Below are 15,064 nucleotides of genomic sequence, written 5' to 3' on the forward strand. Positions count from 1 at the left end.
GCTTTCAAAATTCCAATTTTTAACATGATTAGCATCTAACATATATTGGGTGGGTGGGGGGGGGTCATATAGCCTAAAGCTTGACTGGTAGGTACGGACAAATTTTAATGGTGGTCCCTTATCCAGGTTGTAGCACTGTCCACAATGTAAGGCACGATGTAACTGAATTAACATAATGAGTACTATACAGGGTGTCCAAAAAGTCCTGGGTCGGTTGAATATTTTTCAAAATATTTAAAATAGAGCTACAAAACCTTACACAAAGTTACTGGAAATAAAAATCTATTTTATCACATATTCAGTGATCGGCTACTTCCTCAGGGGGGCGGCCCGCTAGGAGTCAGAAGAAAATCTTAAATGTAAGCATAGGTTGATATGCATATCAAATTAAAGGTCTATATTAGTAGAGTACAAAGCCGCAAACCCGACCTCAAACGGATGACCGAGTAAAAAATGACAGCCGATCAAAGATGGCTAGAGTTTGCAACTTAGGTTAATGTAACAAAATACACTGATGAGATTTTTTACTTTAACTTTCCTAACATTAAAAAATGGACATGAGGTGTTTCTTGAGGTGTTTGAGGGTCATTTGAATAACTCATTAAATTGTAAACAGTTTTGGGTTAGTAAAGTTAAAATCAAAAACCCGAAGCTTCACAATATTAACACAATCATAAGTACAACATATTTCTAGCCTGGCATGTAATGCTATGGATTGTTGTAAACAAGAAAAAGAGATACTGTATTAGGTTTTTGCCAGCAAATTGTGTATTTGGTAAATCTGGACAATTAATTTATATTTTACCCTTTTTTATTGGGAAAGAGGGATTTTATCATTAAAAACAAAGAAACACAAATATAAGAAGGGGTTTTCTGCAAGATGTATTATTTTAAGAATATCTTGTTTGGGGAAATATAGCGGTTTACATATTAATGTGATAAGTTCTAATATATTGGAAACGTAGCTTTATTATTCCAACATTTTTAGCTTGGTTATAATATTGATAGTTCAAAAAGACGTTTTAAGAGTGCAGCACTTTCCTCATTTGTAGATGTGAATAGTGTCACAAAGTCCCGCTTGGAGCACACCAGCTTAATAATCAAATGACGCCTTAGCAGGTGCTGCCACCAACGGCAGTAAATATAACTTTCATTGACCCGTCTGCTCTCCATTTTCATATAACGACGTCCATTGAAAATCCGGGGTCGGTAGTTTGTTTTATAAATTGTGGTAGTGTAATTTTTGCAACATTTGCAGTCAAAAGTAGTTAAATCACTTTCGGAGAAATACGTGGTGTGTATTTTGTGTTGTGTAACAAGTTAGTGAGTGTAGAAAATGGTGTTTATTGACAAATGGATGTGTAAATGAGGTAGGTGGCCATCATCTAGGGAATCGGGTCTCCGCCTTTTAAGTTTTTCACTTAATTCGTGGAAATAGAACCTTGGTTCTGGTAGATTGGTGAAAAGAAGGGTTGGTAGGTGCTACTTGAAGCCCTGGAAGGCATTAAAGTCAAAACCATGGGCAATGCCGCTACGGCCAACAAAAAAGGCGATTCAGCAGAAAGTGTAAAGGAGTTTTTAGATCAAGCCAAGGAAGAGTTTGAGGAGAAATGGAAGAAAAACCCAACCAACACAGCTAGCCTAGATGACTTTGATAGAATAAAAACTCTAGGCACTGGTTCATTTGGAAGAGTTATGATAGTTCAACATAAACCAACCAAAGAATATTATGCAATGAAAATATTAGACAAACAAAAAGTCGTTAAACTGAAACAAGTAGAGCACACACTAAATGAAAAAAGAATTCTTCAAGCGATAAGTTTTCCTTTCTTGGTAAGTCTGAAATTTCATTTCAAAGACAATTCAAACTTGTATATGGTTTTGGAATATGTTCCTGGGGGAGAAATGTTTTCTCACTTACGTAAAGTCGGCCGATTCAGTGAACCTCACTCCCGATTTTATGCAGCACAGATTGTGCTTGCCTTTGAGTATCTTCACTACCTAGACCTCATATACAGAGACTTGAAACCTGAAAATCTCCTCATAGATTCTCAAGGTTACTTAAAGGTAACAGATTTTGGCTTCGCCAAAAGGGTCAAAGGGCGAACCTGGACCCTCTGTGGAACTCCTGAATACTTGGCTCCAGAAATCATCCTTAGCAAAGGTTACAACAAAGCTGTTGATTGGTGGGCACTGGGTGTCTTAGTTTATGAAATGGCAGCTGGATATCCTCCATTCTTTGCTGATCAACCCATTCAGATCTATGAGAAGATTGTTTCAGGGAAAGTACGTTTTCCATCACATTTTGGCTCAGACCTGAAAGATCTTCTACGCAACTTGCTGCAAGTCGATCTCACCAAAAGGTATGGTAACTTGAAGAACGGTGTAAATGACATAAAAGGGCATAAGTGGTTTGCATTAACAGATTGGATCGCGGTGTTTCAAAAGAAGATTGAAGCTCCCTTCATCCCAAGGTGCAAAGGGCCAGGGGACACAAGTAATTTTGATGACTACGAAGAAGAAGCTCTACGAATCTCCTCTACTGAAAAATGTGCCAAGGAATTTGCAGAGTTTTGAGTTTCTGAATTGAAACCAAGCTGTTTTCATGGACCAATGCAGGACTGGATGAGTGCTGATCCCACATCTCGAACGTATTAAGTAATCTATCTTTATACTCATGACACACTTAATTTTCATTCACTCTATATTTCAAGTACCTACGATATCATATCACATCTCTATTTAAAAAAAAAATTGGCAGGCATATAGAACCGTAATCATTAAGTTCCAAATTAATTTATTATAGCTTTAATAACATCTTTGTTACCGTACCATAATTTGTTCCTCCTTTCTCAGATACAATTGATATTCTAATTCCCTCAGAATATGATAAGTAACAATAGGTATGCATTCAAATGTATTCATCATTCATAGTTTTAATATTCATGTGTCATTAATTGCACTTAAAGGTTACCAAACAAATTTGAATTTCTTAGGCTAAAATGCAGATTGCCTACTTCAAAATCAGTGTATAGTTAATTGGTAAAACTTATAACTTGTGAAACCACTTAGCCGTAACTCTTAAGGCCATGTAATGAATTGATTAGTTTTTTTTTTTTAATTTGAATTTGTTATAGCCCAGCAACAAAAAGTTTACCTACAAATCAATCCACCCGTGAATGTCATTTTACTTTGTGTGACAGTTTGTAGGTGTCACTCAACTTTTTTAGGACCAGCTAGTTATTTTCAAGATGCCACACTGGTTTCAAAATGGTATCCTAGACCCACCTAAACATGCATGCATTGCCAAATCTGAGCATCAAATTAACGTAACGTAAAAAATATGAGAAAAAAATTGGAACATTAAATATAAAAGACTAAATTCATGATACCCAGAATTTGTAAACTTTTGTGTGTGTGGGCATAGGAAATTAAAAACTCACATCATGCACAGGCCTAAAACAGAACATTTTCGAATGTTCAACATGAATAACTTATGAATTCTATAATAATAATGACTGAACATTATCAGCTTAAAGTAAACATATTGAATTAAGTCTATAGACATAGCACATAGATTGATATTTCGAACAGTACAGCCAATATCATAATTTTATTTGAAAACATCTAAATTGTAATAACATGATGACTCTACAGGAAATACAAGTAATTTGGACAGTTCGTCTTATGTGATATAAAATAATGTACTGTTTCTTCACAATGTCTGTAAAGCAAATATATATTAACTTTATTGGTGGTACCTGAATCATATTAGTTGCGGACTTTGATTTTTGTACTAGACTAAATATCAAGTTCAAAATTCTTCAAAAAATAACAAATACACGACTTTTCAAACTACATCATAGGGTCAACACATCTGTCTTAGAAACGAAACCCACAGAACTTCGCTCACCAGGAGATTTTAGGCTATGCTCATTGCTTTAATATATATATGTTGGATCCATAAATTTTGTTCCACGCTCAAAATTATTTAAAATGTACAGTTATTTATTCAGAAAACCATAATTTATTGAAATAGAACAACGTTCAAATAAAGTTTTATTTTAAAGTTCCTTTATTGGGAGGGCTAGAGGTTCTTAATCCAAACGTGATGAAAATAAACTGTCAGTAAATTATATTGTGGTCCTCAAAGTTGTTAGGCCTGTCAAAATTGTATTTATGACTCTTTCAGTGTGAGTTGGGTGGCTTAGTTAGAAGTGGGGAAATTCACAAATGTCTCATTATGCAAATATATTTGCATAGTTAGTTGTGTTAACTCCTGTTGATAACCTCAATGTTTTTGATAATTTGAAGCCATTAATATTGAAGTTCGCCTTTTGTGTGTGTTTGAGGGGGTTACAGGATTCAAATAAAGAAATTACTATTTATTCTTATATGCTACTCAACGGATGTAAATGTTAGCTTACCAGATTCTGAAAATAGTTAATATAAGTTTCATACTCCAATCAAGAACCATTATCTTTTTACCAACTGTAAAAATATTATTGTTTCTCGAAATTCTATGAGAATACATATATTATATAAATTTGTGATGGCTTAATCATCCCATCTGCTCATACATTAACTTCCATACTGACAAGCCTATTTTTGCTGTTTTGCAAGGTTTTTTCTAAACTATTTAAAAAGTACATATAGTTTATTCAAAGGTACGCTTTTTATATAGCCTACATTCTTTTGCAGATGTTTATTCTTACTTGAATAAAGATTGAAACGATGAAGTAAAACACAACATCTTGAAGATTCAATAGTTACAAATTAAGTGGAAAAACACCCACAAGATGTAAAATCATACAAAAACTAACAATTCATAGACACATTATTTATTACCATACACACTTCTAGGCTACTATCGAAGTTTTCCTGTTTAATCCAAAAAATTACTTGAACACTTTTATTGTCTAAAAAAAATCAACTAGATTTTTGTCGCTATTCAACTGATTTTCATACTTCTAAAGAAAACCTCTTGACTTTAATAAAAAACCACATATTTAGAGAGAGCTGCTCTTCTCAGTGAGCAGAATAGATTCAATCTCGTCATAAGAAAACTCCTTTGGTATTATACTTGGAAATTAGGTATTTTTACCGTTCTCGTAACTTTTTGGCTGGCATTAACTATTTAACTACTTTATAAGTTTGCTCAAGTAATCAGGTTTGTATTGGAAATTTCAGTACCTATTTGGGATAGCGAAGTTAAGTGGGAATAGAAAGCCCATTTAAATGTGGTTAAATATATCATAGATCAGCAGAGATGACACAGAAACTAGATATGAGTCAATGGGCAGTGTGAGGAACTAAAAATGAGTTACTGGCCATTACAAGGGTAAAGATGTATCCTTGATTGCTTAGGCCATTATTAGCCATGGACAACTAGTTGTGCACAATTTACTGTCAGTGTGATAACTAGTTGACTAGTAAAATGTAGTCTAGTCAACCAGCGCTAATTCACTTAATCATCTTAGTCAGAAAGATTGCATTGAGTGGTACAGAGTTCCTGCTTCTTTTCTTCATAAAAAGGTTTAAAAAACACTCTGTTACTATCTACCCTTGGCACAAGACTATAGGCTACACAATATTTGATGACCTTTTGGTAATAAAAATAATTTTTTTAATTACTTACCATTTCAAAACCTGTATTTGACAAGTTATTGTTATTTTTCTACACAGGATTATAATGATAATTACAGTGTGTCCATTTTAACTGTACCACCGTTAGTTTTTCAACAACAATTAAATTGACAGTTCAATGTATACAAAAGGGCAGTTACTTAAAGTTAGAAATGTGAGCTTCTTAAAAGTAGCTTTCATGCTATTCTTTTTATTACTTACACTAATAAAACCTCGACAAACAACTCTAAATAACTTATAAGGAACAATATAAGCCCCCATTTTGTATTGATTGAATTGTTTTACGTCAGATTTAGGTCATTGTGTTTTAATAATAGATACCTTTATTTTATGGTACTACTTGGCCTATTATCTCATTTCAGATTTTCTTCTGAATCCTTGTGGGCTGTCTCCTGATATAGTGAAAAATAAGATATTTGTATAAAAAGTTTATATATTGATGTATATAATTTTAATACAATATCTGCAATGGTTAAAAAAATAAGGCCTTCCCACAAAAACTGACTTGGTTGTCTGCTCTGTTGGAATTTATTTTAGTGACATTTAATTATTATACTCATGTTGGAAATTTAATAATTATACTAAGGTTTTATGACCGAATCTGGACATTATACTAATAGTCCTTATAACAAAACATCATTCGCTTTTTTATTAGGTTTTAAATTACTCACTTAACTGTTATCAAACATACCCTTTTTAAAATTTCAAAGACCAGTTGAATAGAATAGTTTTAACATGTTTGTTTATATTAAAATTTCAAGAGAATTTTTTAAATTTATAAATTTAAAATCATACTTTTTATAAGTTTTGCAATTTTGAGATACCAATGGCGGTACAGTCACAATGGATACCCTGCATAATAACTTAAATGTATTATCAAACTATACATTGTAAAAATTATAATACGACTAGCCAAGTTAACGCACAGGTACACAGAACAAGAACAGGGGATTGAACTTAAAAATGTTTATTTTAACCGCTCTAGCCTACTGTTCATACACACACCAACATTGTTGTACAACAGTGCCACCGCTAGTGATATCTGGCTAATAGGCTACAGATAGGTGTACTGCAATGCCTCCGGACCCAGCTCAGGGTTGATGGAGTTGAGTCCGCAAAGAGTTGATGGACTGTTGCAAGGTCTGAACACCGTTGACACTGGTGGTACTACTAGTTGTCCACAGCTAATAGTGTTCTTGAAGTGACTAAAATGAGCCAGTACAGAATCTAACACTGTTCTAGTTTTTATGTGAGAATAAGTTGTATTATTTATCTTTTCAAAACATTTAATAAGGTCAAATAAATTATTGTATAAGGAAACAAAAATTGAAAAATTATTATGATGAAAGGTTTTGGATTAAAGTTGTAAATGTACAGAAATGTTTAATTTGGGAATTTATAGGGAATGTAAAAAATAAGCCTACTTTCACTATTAATATACTAATAAAACAGAAGACACAAATGAGATTTTTTGCACATGTGACTTTAATAAGGGCCTAGAAGCCTTGGTGTCGTGTAATATCTGGATTCAACGGAATAACCACATTCTGTCAGAGGTTTTGCTTGTAATATATAGAGGGTATATACGTGTGTGCTGTAAAGTTGATCACATCTTCCACAAAAAGAACTTTCTTATTATTGATTCTGTTTAAAAGTAGATTAAAGTCAAAACTATAATCATTGTAAGCCAATAAATATGACAACCGATTGCCTGTCTGATTAGTAATTATTGAACAGGAAGTATTTTGTGTGTGGACTCATTAACCTAATGTAGATTTGTACTTCTGCAAATGCTTTGGTTACAGGTTGCAGAGTAGTGTTTCTATGATGGATGCGGATTAGTCAATGTTAGATCACCATAGCAATGCAAATAATATCTGACAACATATTATTTATTCAAAACAGCAATTGAAACATGTGCAGAACAGAGTGTTACTCTAAGTTAGTCAATGTACCTCTGATCACAGTTCTGTCCTATTTGGTCTTGATTTCAGAATTTGATTTATTATTCATTATTTCAAAGCCATAATTACTTACAGAAGTCATCAATTGGAAAGTTATCTGTTCATGCTGCAACCTATATCGATAAGTAGTATATAAGAACCTATAGAGGATACATTAATAATATTTTATTCCATAATGTAAAAACAATGTAGATTTTATAAGTACTAATGAGACCAGTGAAATATTGAATATAATAAATCTATATTAAGATAAAAAGGTGTCTAAATTGTTTGGAATGCAAATATTAGGTTGATCCCTAATTGACATGTCACTTTATAAATAAGAATCTAATCGTATCTATTGTAATAGAAAATTATTATATAATCTGTTGACAATCTTAACATTAATTTGATTTTTAAATTGCTGTGTTTCATAGCCTCTATATGTATGAATTGCTACATTGGAACATTATTCTTACTTAAAAGTCGAACTAGGGGGGGTGTCAAAATTCATTGAAACACTTAGTTCAAATTAGTTGAGCAACATTTCATATTGTATAAAGATTTTTCAGCATTTATTAACACTTCTCCACCTGCAGCATATGGTTCAGATACAAAACAAGAATTATGAACCATACATACATGATTAAACAGTTACTTTGACCTCTAAAGACTTGAGATTTATAATGATTTATAAATTAGAAATCGTGATCTAGGTTTAATTCATATATATGCTTAATGCAAAATTCTTGGAGTTAAGAGCTTGAACTTATTCAAGTAGTAAATTATTGATGTAGAGCCTATCTATTTTGACTAAAGCAAATTGTAAAACTCTATTTAATATTAATGTATGGGCCAAACATGTGTGGCATCTTAAACATTGAACTATCAATGATTGAGACAATTTTATTTAAGATTTGTTTGACTGAAAGTTTTAAATAAAACCCTTATTTTAAGGATTTGGAAGTTATATGAAAGTTGTCTTATAAAAAAGAAATCCCTATTAAAGACCTATTTTCTTTTTATTTTGAAAATTTATAATATTTGGAATTGTATGTTTTAAATTTATAAAACAGCCTTTTGCAGTAATGCTATAATCAATAAAACATATTACTTGCTGTACAAAAATTCATAAATGGAAAATATTACGGTTATTCTATAAACCCCCTTCCCTTATTTCTCATCAGTTATCATATAGATAACTTCCCAAATGACCCTTGATCATTCAGGTTATTACATGTTACATAATTTTGATTTGCATAACGGCATTTTTGAATTATAGGTAGTTAAACTTGTTCTATAAAATGCAAACATGAAACTGATGTGTTAGTAGCTCTTTTAAATCCAATTAAATGTTTAAAAAAGTAAAGTGCAATGTAACCTGCATTGGTTATCCCATTAACAAGTAGACCACTCGCTCGATTTATTGAATATTGTAACATTTAAACAAGAGTAATTTTGATTGAAAAAAAACATATGGCCGCAAAATTATATCAAAATTGTATGTGACATCACATTCTGTATTATGGTATCTCATTAATTTGTTACAGAAATCTGTTGATATGTTATTGAGATTATGTTAAATACCTTATAATCTTTAGTTGTGCAAAATTTTATTTCAAACGTTTAATGAGATTTTGGCTTTGTGGAAGTTTTTTAAGAAGTATTTATAAGATTAAAACACCAGCCATTAACTGATTACAATCACCTGATCTTCGTTAAATAAATATTTTAGATAGTTAACTTCAAACTTACTTCCACATTAGTATGTTGAAAGAGAGACATTCGAAATATATACATATAGTGTCAAGCTTGTAAAGGAAAATATTAGCTTTATTACATAACAACCATACTTCAAGTTTGACATTCTTCTCTATTACCGAGTTAACTATAAGTAGTATGTCTCAAAAATGTATTTTGTACCAATTTAACAACCTGATACAGTACAGTATAGTTTAATTATTTATACCTCACATTTTATTTGACTGAAGAGCAGGGTGTGATCACTGTGATCAAAAATATTAAAACCAGTGACAGTTTAAATGTTATTGGTGTACTAACTATTATTTTGTGATAAGTGCGTAACAAGGATGTACATACACGTTCTAATCTGTAATGGATTACATCATATTCTGTGTGTCAACATTGCTCTTGTCAACAAGCCCACACTACTTGAGTATTGTAATATAACATATTGTACGCTTCGTTAGTATTTATACCATAAGTAGTGGGCGGCTTGTTGACACCGGTTTAAAGTTAATTGTTGTTTAAGTTTGCAGAGTTTATTGGTTGTAATTATTTTATTTTTGTTAGATAGTTATGTTTGAAGAAATGTGTTTATAGTGATAAATCAAATCCAATGAATTATTTATAGAGTAATTATTTATAGTTTATAGTAGTTTAGATTAGTTAGTGTTGCAGCGCCAATTCTCTTAAATATACATGAAGATTTATTATATATGGTATATATATTGTTTCTACAACCTGTTTTTAATATGAATGCTATAAATTCAAAGTGTGTATTATACATTTTGTATTAAACTAACAAAATATTCACTTTTTAAAAGTGAAAATTGTACTTTTATTTTGTTTAAGGTCATAAAATTGTTTGTTTTTATATGCCCCGTTTAATAGATCATTATGTAAAAGAATTCACTTTGTTTTGCTCAGGCTCAAGACTATTATTGCTGTCTAATTAAACAAAATTGTAAAACAATAAAATAAGGGCATATCAGAGACATCACAGATATAGCTGTATTCAGTTATACTATCAATCAATCACATGAAAATCATGGACTTAGTGAAAGTAAACTTTAAAGTTTCTTTATAGTTAGTTTTGAGTATTGTGTAAATAGAATATAAATAAGAATGTAAAATTATAGGGTACTTAAGAGTCCTTGGGCCACTAATTTTTTGTTCAAATTTAGTTGCTTGGGTGAGAGTTTTTGGGTTGCCTTTAGATATAAGTTACCTTACATACAAACAGTACCTATTTGCTTTTCAACAATGTATTTTTAGTAAGTACATTTTTGAGAAAATTAATAATGCAAATTTTTTTTGTTTGCATAAAGGCTACAAGTAAAAGCCAAAGCATTTACCTTAGAATTAAATTTAACAACAATGCACAACCCACTAAAAATAAAGATTTAAAATGAGACTACATTTATCTGTCCTGAACTGTGCATTCTGAGAATCAGTTCTCTAAAGAACTGTTAACTCTTCATGAAACTTTCTTAGTAATATTTTAATTCATAACAATAGTTATACTCTGGCCATGAATGTTGTAACATGTTCCCTGTATTATGAATATTGCTAAAGCTGATGTGTGTATATGATACAATCATTCGGCAGTAAGCAAAACTATAAAAACAACAAATAATAACTTCGTTAAAAAAATTGCTGTTTACAGCATTTTATGTGGGTAATTACCAAGAGTTACAAAGTATAATAATTTAATATAAAATGTTATGATAGACATTATATATGGTACTGTAATTGATGTCTCAGAATATAAACAAAGTACGTACTTTAAAGACCTTATTACAATGACTTAGATGGAAGAATCACAAATTTTTTAATATTTCAAATAGCGTTCAATTGAAAATATACACATTAAGCATACATGCAGCATTCTTATTACAAAATATTTTTGTGTTTAACAAAACAAAATCTTTGAAGTAAATTCTACAATTTAGTTAGTATTCTTAACTTTTATTTACAGTTAGCAGGTTTATTAGAAATTAAAGCAAATTGAGTTTTTTTAATATATTTTGAAAGCCATTTTATTTATTAAGATATAACATTTATTTAGTTGGAAATACAGTTCTATTTTGCATTTTTTCTTTAACCTTTAGATTTTGTAATGTACTTTTTGTGGAGTACAATAACTTTATTCCTATATAAATGTATTTTTTTCATGCAGTCCTTTTTTATAAGCCTCAAATCAATAAGTTATTCAAGACAATTCTAAAGCACTTAGCCAAAAAAATTGTCCAACCTGTATTGTTTGCATGCCTATGTAATCATAAAAGATATGATATAGATTTATAAAAGAGTCAGTTGTCTTTAATCATTGAAGAGGTTGAAATCACACAATTTAAATCTTAATTTAGATTAAAATGTTATTAAATTATATTTATACTTAAATCTGTACATGAGTATTTTTTTTTGAAGATTAATGATAATTTTATTTGGACAAAATGTTTGGTGTTTTTGTTATGTTAATAACTAATCAGTATTTGGTTTTGTTAAAGAAGAAATATATTTAAGTCTGTTTAGTTATTAATTTATTCTTCAAACATAGTATTGTCTGTATTTAACCATTGTATGAATTTTTCTATTAGTTATCATAACTGGATATCTGATACTACATTTTTTACCTCAAGGTCTCAAGTTTTAAGCATTTTACAGATGTTGAGATTATGTATTACCTTGGGCAACTCCTAAATGCATTATTTTGTCTTGTAATGTTAAAAACTGCAAATTAAATTGCAAATCTTTTGGACATTAGGTGTTCATAAAATAATGATTTCAATTAAAAAAATGTTGTTATATATGTTGTTATTTTAGTTTTGTCAAATTGTTAATTTATATACTGATACTTTTTTATTGTTATCCTTCAAAAATTATGAACTAAAATTAAAATGAATTTCCACATTTTGTCGATATTGCATAAATATATTGAAAATTGTGTTTTTGCAAAATTATGTGCGTGCACTTTCCTTTCAATGAAAAAGTTTAAATTGATATAAAGACAGACACTGCCACATATACATAAGGGTAACTACCACTTACAAAAACCTAATTTGGTTTAGTTTTCTTCACAAAATATAATGCCATTATACGATAGTACAAATGGTTTTATCTACTAATGATAAAAGATAGTTTTCTTCTGGACCAAGTACTATAATAATTTTGCAAATTAATATTTCAATAGTATCAAAAGTGTGATTCTTCTGTTTGTAATAATGTTTCAATAAAATACAATTGATTTTTTATTATTGTTATTATACATTTCTCTTTTAGTCTCCTTTTGATACTATTAGTAATACAATGGACATTTATATTACACTGCATAAAATAAAAGAGCTGGTCTAAAAGCATAAATAAATATTGGTATTGTAATTAATTTACAGTGGTAGACATTATTTTTGGAATTGTTAGTGTTTTGGGTGTATGTATAGTTTTGTTCTAAAAATAAGGGTGTGTAAGAAAGCTTTTAGTATTATTGTAACTAAACATTTGGTTTATTGTGCCTAATTAAAAGAAGCATGATACTAAAACAAAATTTTGACATGAATTTACTCACAATTATTAAATAAATAAATTAATCAAAGAAATTTAAGGAGGAATTTACAAATTTTTTAAACAACATGTTAAATGTTACATGTTTCTAAAATGAATTTTAGGTTGTTAATATGGTCCATGGCAAATGAAAACTGATGAAATATTAGTGATTTTTAAATTCTAAATACTTAGATAATGAATGATTGGTTTAAATGCTGGTTGTATGTGCCAATGTAGCAGTGGATCTGTTTGAAGTACTCATTTGTTAACTTCTTAATCCATAAAAAGGTTTTACATCTAGTGTGCAACATCAATTTTGTTCCGTTTTAGTAAACGTATTTACATAGAATTACAAAAACTTGTTGTTGCTCCAGATGAGCTGTTTGTATATTTTATTGAATTTATATAAAATATTCATCTATTAATTCATACGAAACTATATGGATACAGTATTTAAAGCATTTTGTTTTATCTCTGAGGTTTTTGTATTAATAAGATCAGTAAATTAAGTCCACAGATTAATCAGGAGTATTATTTATTTTTTCTGTATAAAATCTTATTACTCTTTTCATCAGCCTTTGATATATATAAAGAACTCTGTAAGAAAAATTAAAATATAAACTTTTATATGTCATTACATGTTATATGAATATGTAATAATGTTTGCTTTCAAATCTGTCAAGTATAGATGGAATAAAATCTGATTGGATTAATATTTCCTTTGTTTTGTTATTTGATTTTAGTAAGATTTTTTCAAGCCAATAACTTCTTATTTCATAATTATGTGATCTAACATAACGTTGCAATATTAATTGTGAAGGAAATAATTGTTTTAATTAGCCTGATAATAATTAGACTCCCATGTTCAGTAGTATTAAGAAATTTATCAGTCCACAAAAATCGCTACCATATGTTTTGGGGGATTGAGATTAATTAAAAAATGCATCTTGTTTATAGCTGGTGGATACAGTGAGAGTATTTATATGGGTAACCTTATACATAAATGAAGTGAAACCATTTACCTCATGTGTACTATTGGTACCAAGTCATCTGTGGGTTTAGAACTCGCGCTGTAGATACTTGTAACTTGTTTATGCTATAGATCATAAATTTAAAAGTAACTAAAAACGAGTACAGGCATGTTGAGTTGGGCTTCTTACTGTGGCTTACTGCAGGCAGTAAGCTCTATCGTCAGATACATGTTTACTAGTAACGTGTTTTTATTTGGCTAAATGTTTAAACCTGAAGTAATTCGTGTTTTCTAATGCGCTCCTAATTACCATCAAATCTTAATTTCAGGATGTAGGTTTAGGTGTTACAGATCAGTCCATATAAAAATGAATTTCCAATACTTTGATACGGTCGTGCCTATTCAAAGCTTTAGCTTGGCAATAATTCCCTCTTGTCTCCTGTAGGGCCCAAGTCACTATTGTCTTTTTTTTATATTCTGAAAATATGTAGAGATGTTTAAATGTTTACATATGTAAATATAATGAGAATTTACTGCCTGCACATCAGTGCATTAGGGCGAACAATCAAAGTTCATGCTTAGTTTGGAATGTTCTTAAATTTAGACTTAATTTGTGATAAATGTGTAAACTGTAATGATTGGTTCAAAACAAAAATACACCAGGAGGATTGGACATTATTCATTTTAAAGGTATATTTTAATATGATTGACTGTTGTAGACTGTATTTGTAAGTGTACCCATGTTTGTGTATGACCCCATGTGTACAGGATATTTAAGTTTTGGTAGCTTTACAAACATTTTGCTGCCATGCTTGGGAACTTTTTATTTATAACTGAGAAATGTTTTCAAAATGACAAATAAAATCAGGTAGAATTCGAGTGGTGTGTGCTTTATTTGTAAAATACCTTCAATTCTGTTATTTTTTTATCCAACATCATTAAAAACAGTCGGTTGCTATAAATTTCTATTTTCATTTTAAGAGTTCAGTGAAATTATTTGTAACTTCATAAAAGAATGAGTAAAATATAAACAGGATTTTTTTGGTTGTTGCTGGTGCATTGAGTGAAGTGTATAGCATTGTGTGCAGGAGTGTTGTGCCTACTTCTCTTATGTTCAACCTAAATAACATCAAGTTAGATGGTGATTTTGTAATTTTTACATTTCACATGGAATTTCCTTTACGTGGTGCACTGTTAAAGTATAGTATTCAAAATATGT

The 15,064-nt window shown here is 30.1% G+C and overlaps 1 protein-coding gene across 1 annotated transcript; it reads left to right on the forward strand.

Moving 5' to 3' along the window:
- Positions 1-1,151: 1,151 nt before the first annotated feature.
- LOC124359486 (cAMP-dependent protein kinase catalytic subunit 1) lies at positions 1,152-14,724 on the forward strand. The gene has a single exon (XM_046812248.1). It carries the CDS (start codon positions 1,519-1,521, stop codon positions 2,575-2,577), a length of 1,059 nt encoding a protein of 352 aa, XP_046668204.1. The 5' UTR covers positions 1,152-1,518; the 3' UTR covers positions 2,578-14,724.
- Positions 14,725-15,064: the final 340 nt, after the last annotated feature.

Source organism: Homalodisca vitripennis, chromosome 4, assembly GCF_021130785.1.
Source record: "Homalodisca vitripennis isolate AUS2020 chromosome 4, UT_GWSS_2.1, whole genome shotgun sequence".
NCBI lineage: Eukaryota > Metazoa > Arthropoda > Insecta > Hemiptera > Cicadellidae > Homalodisca > Homalodisca vitripennis.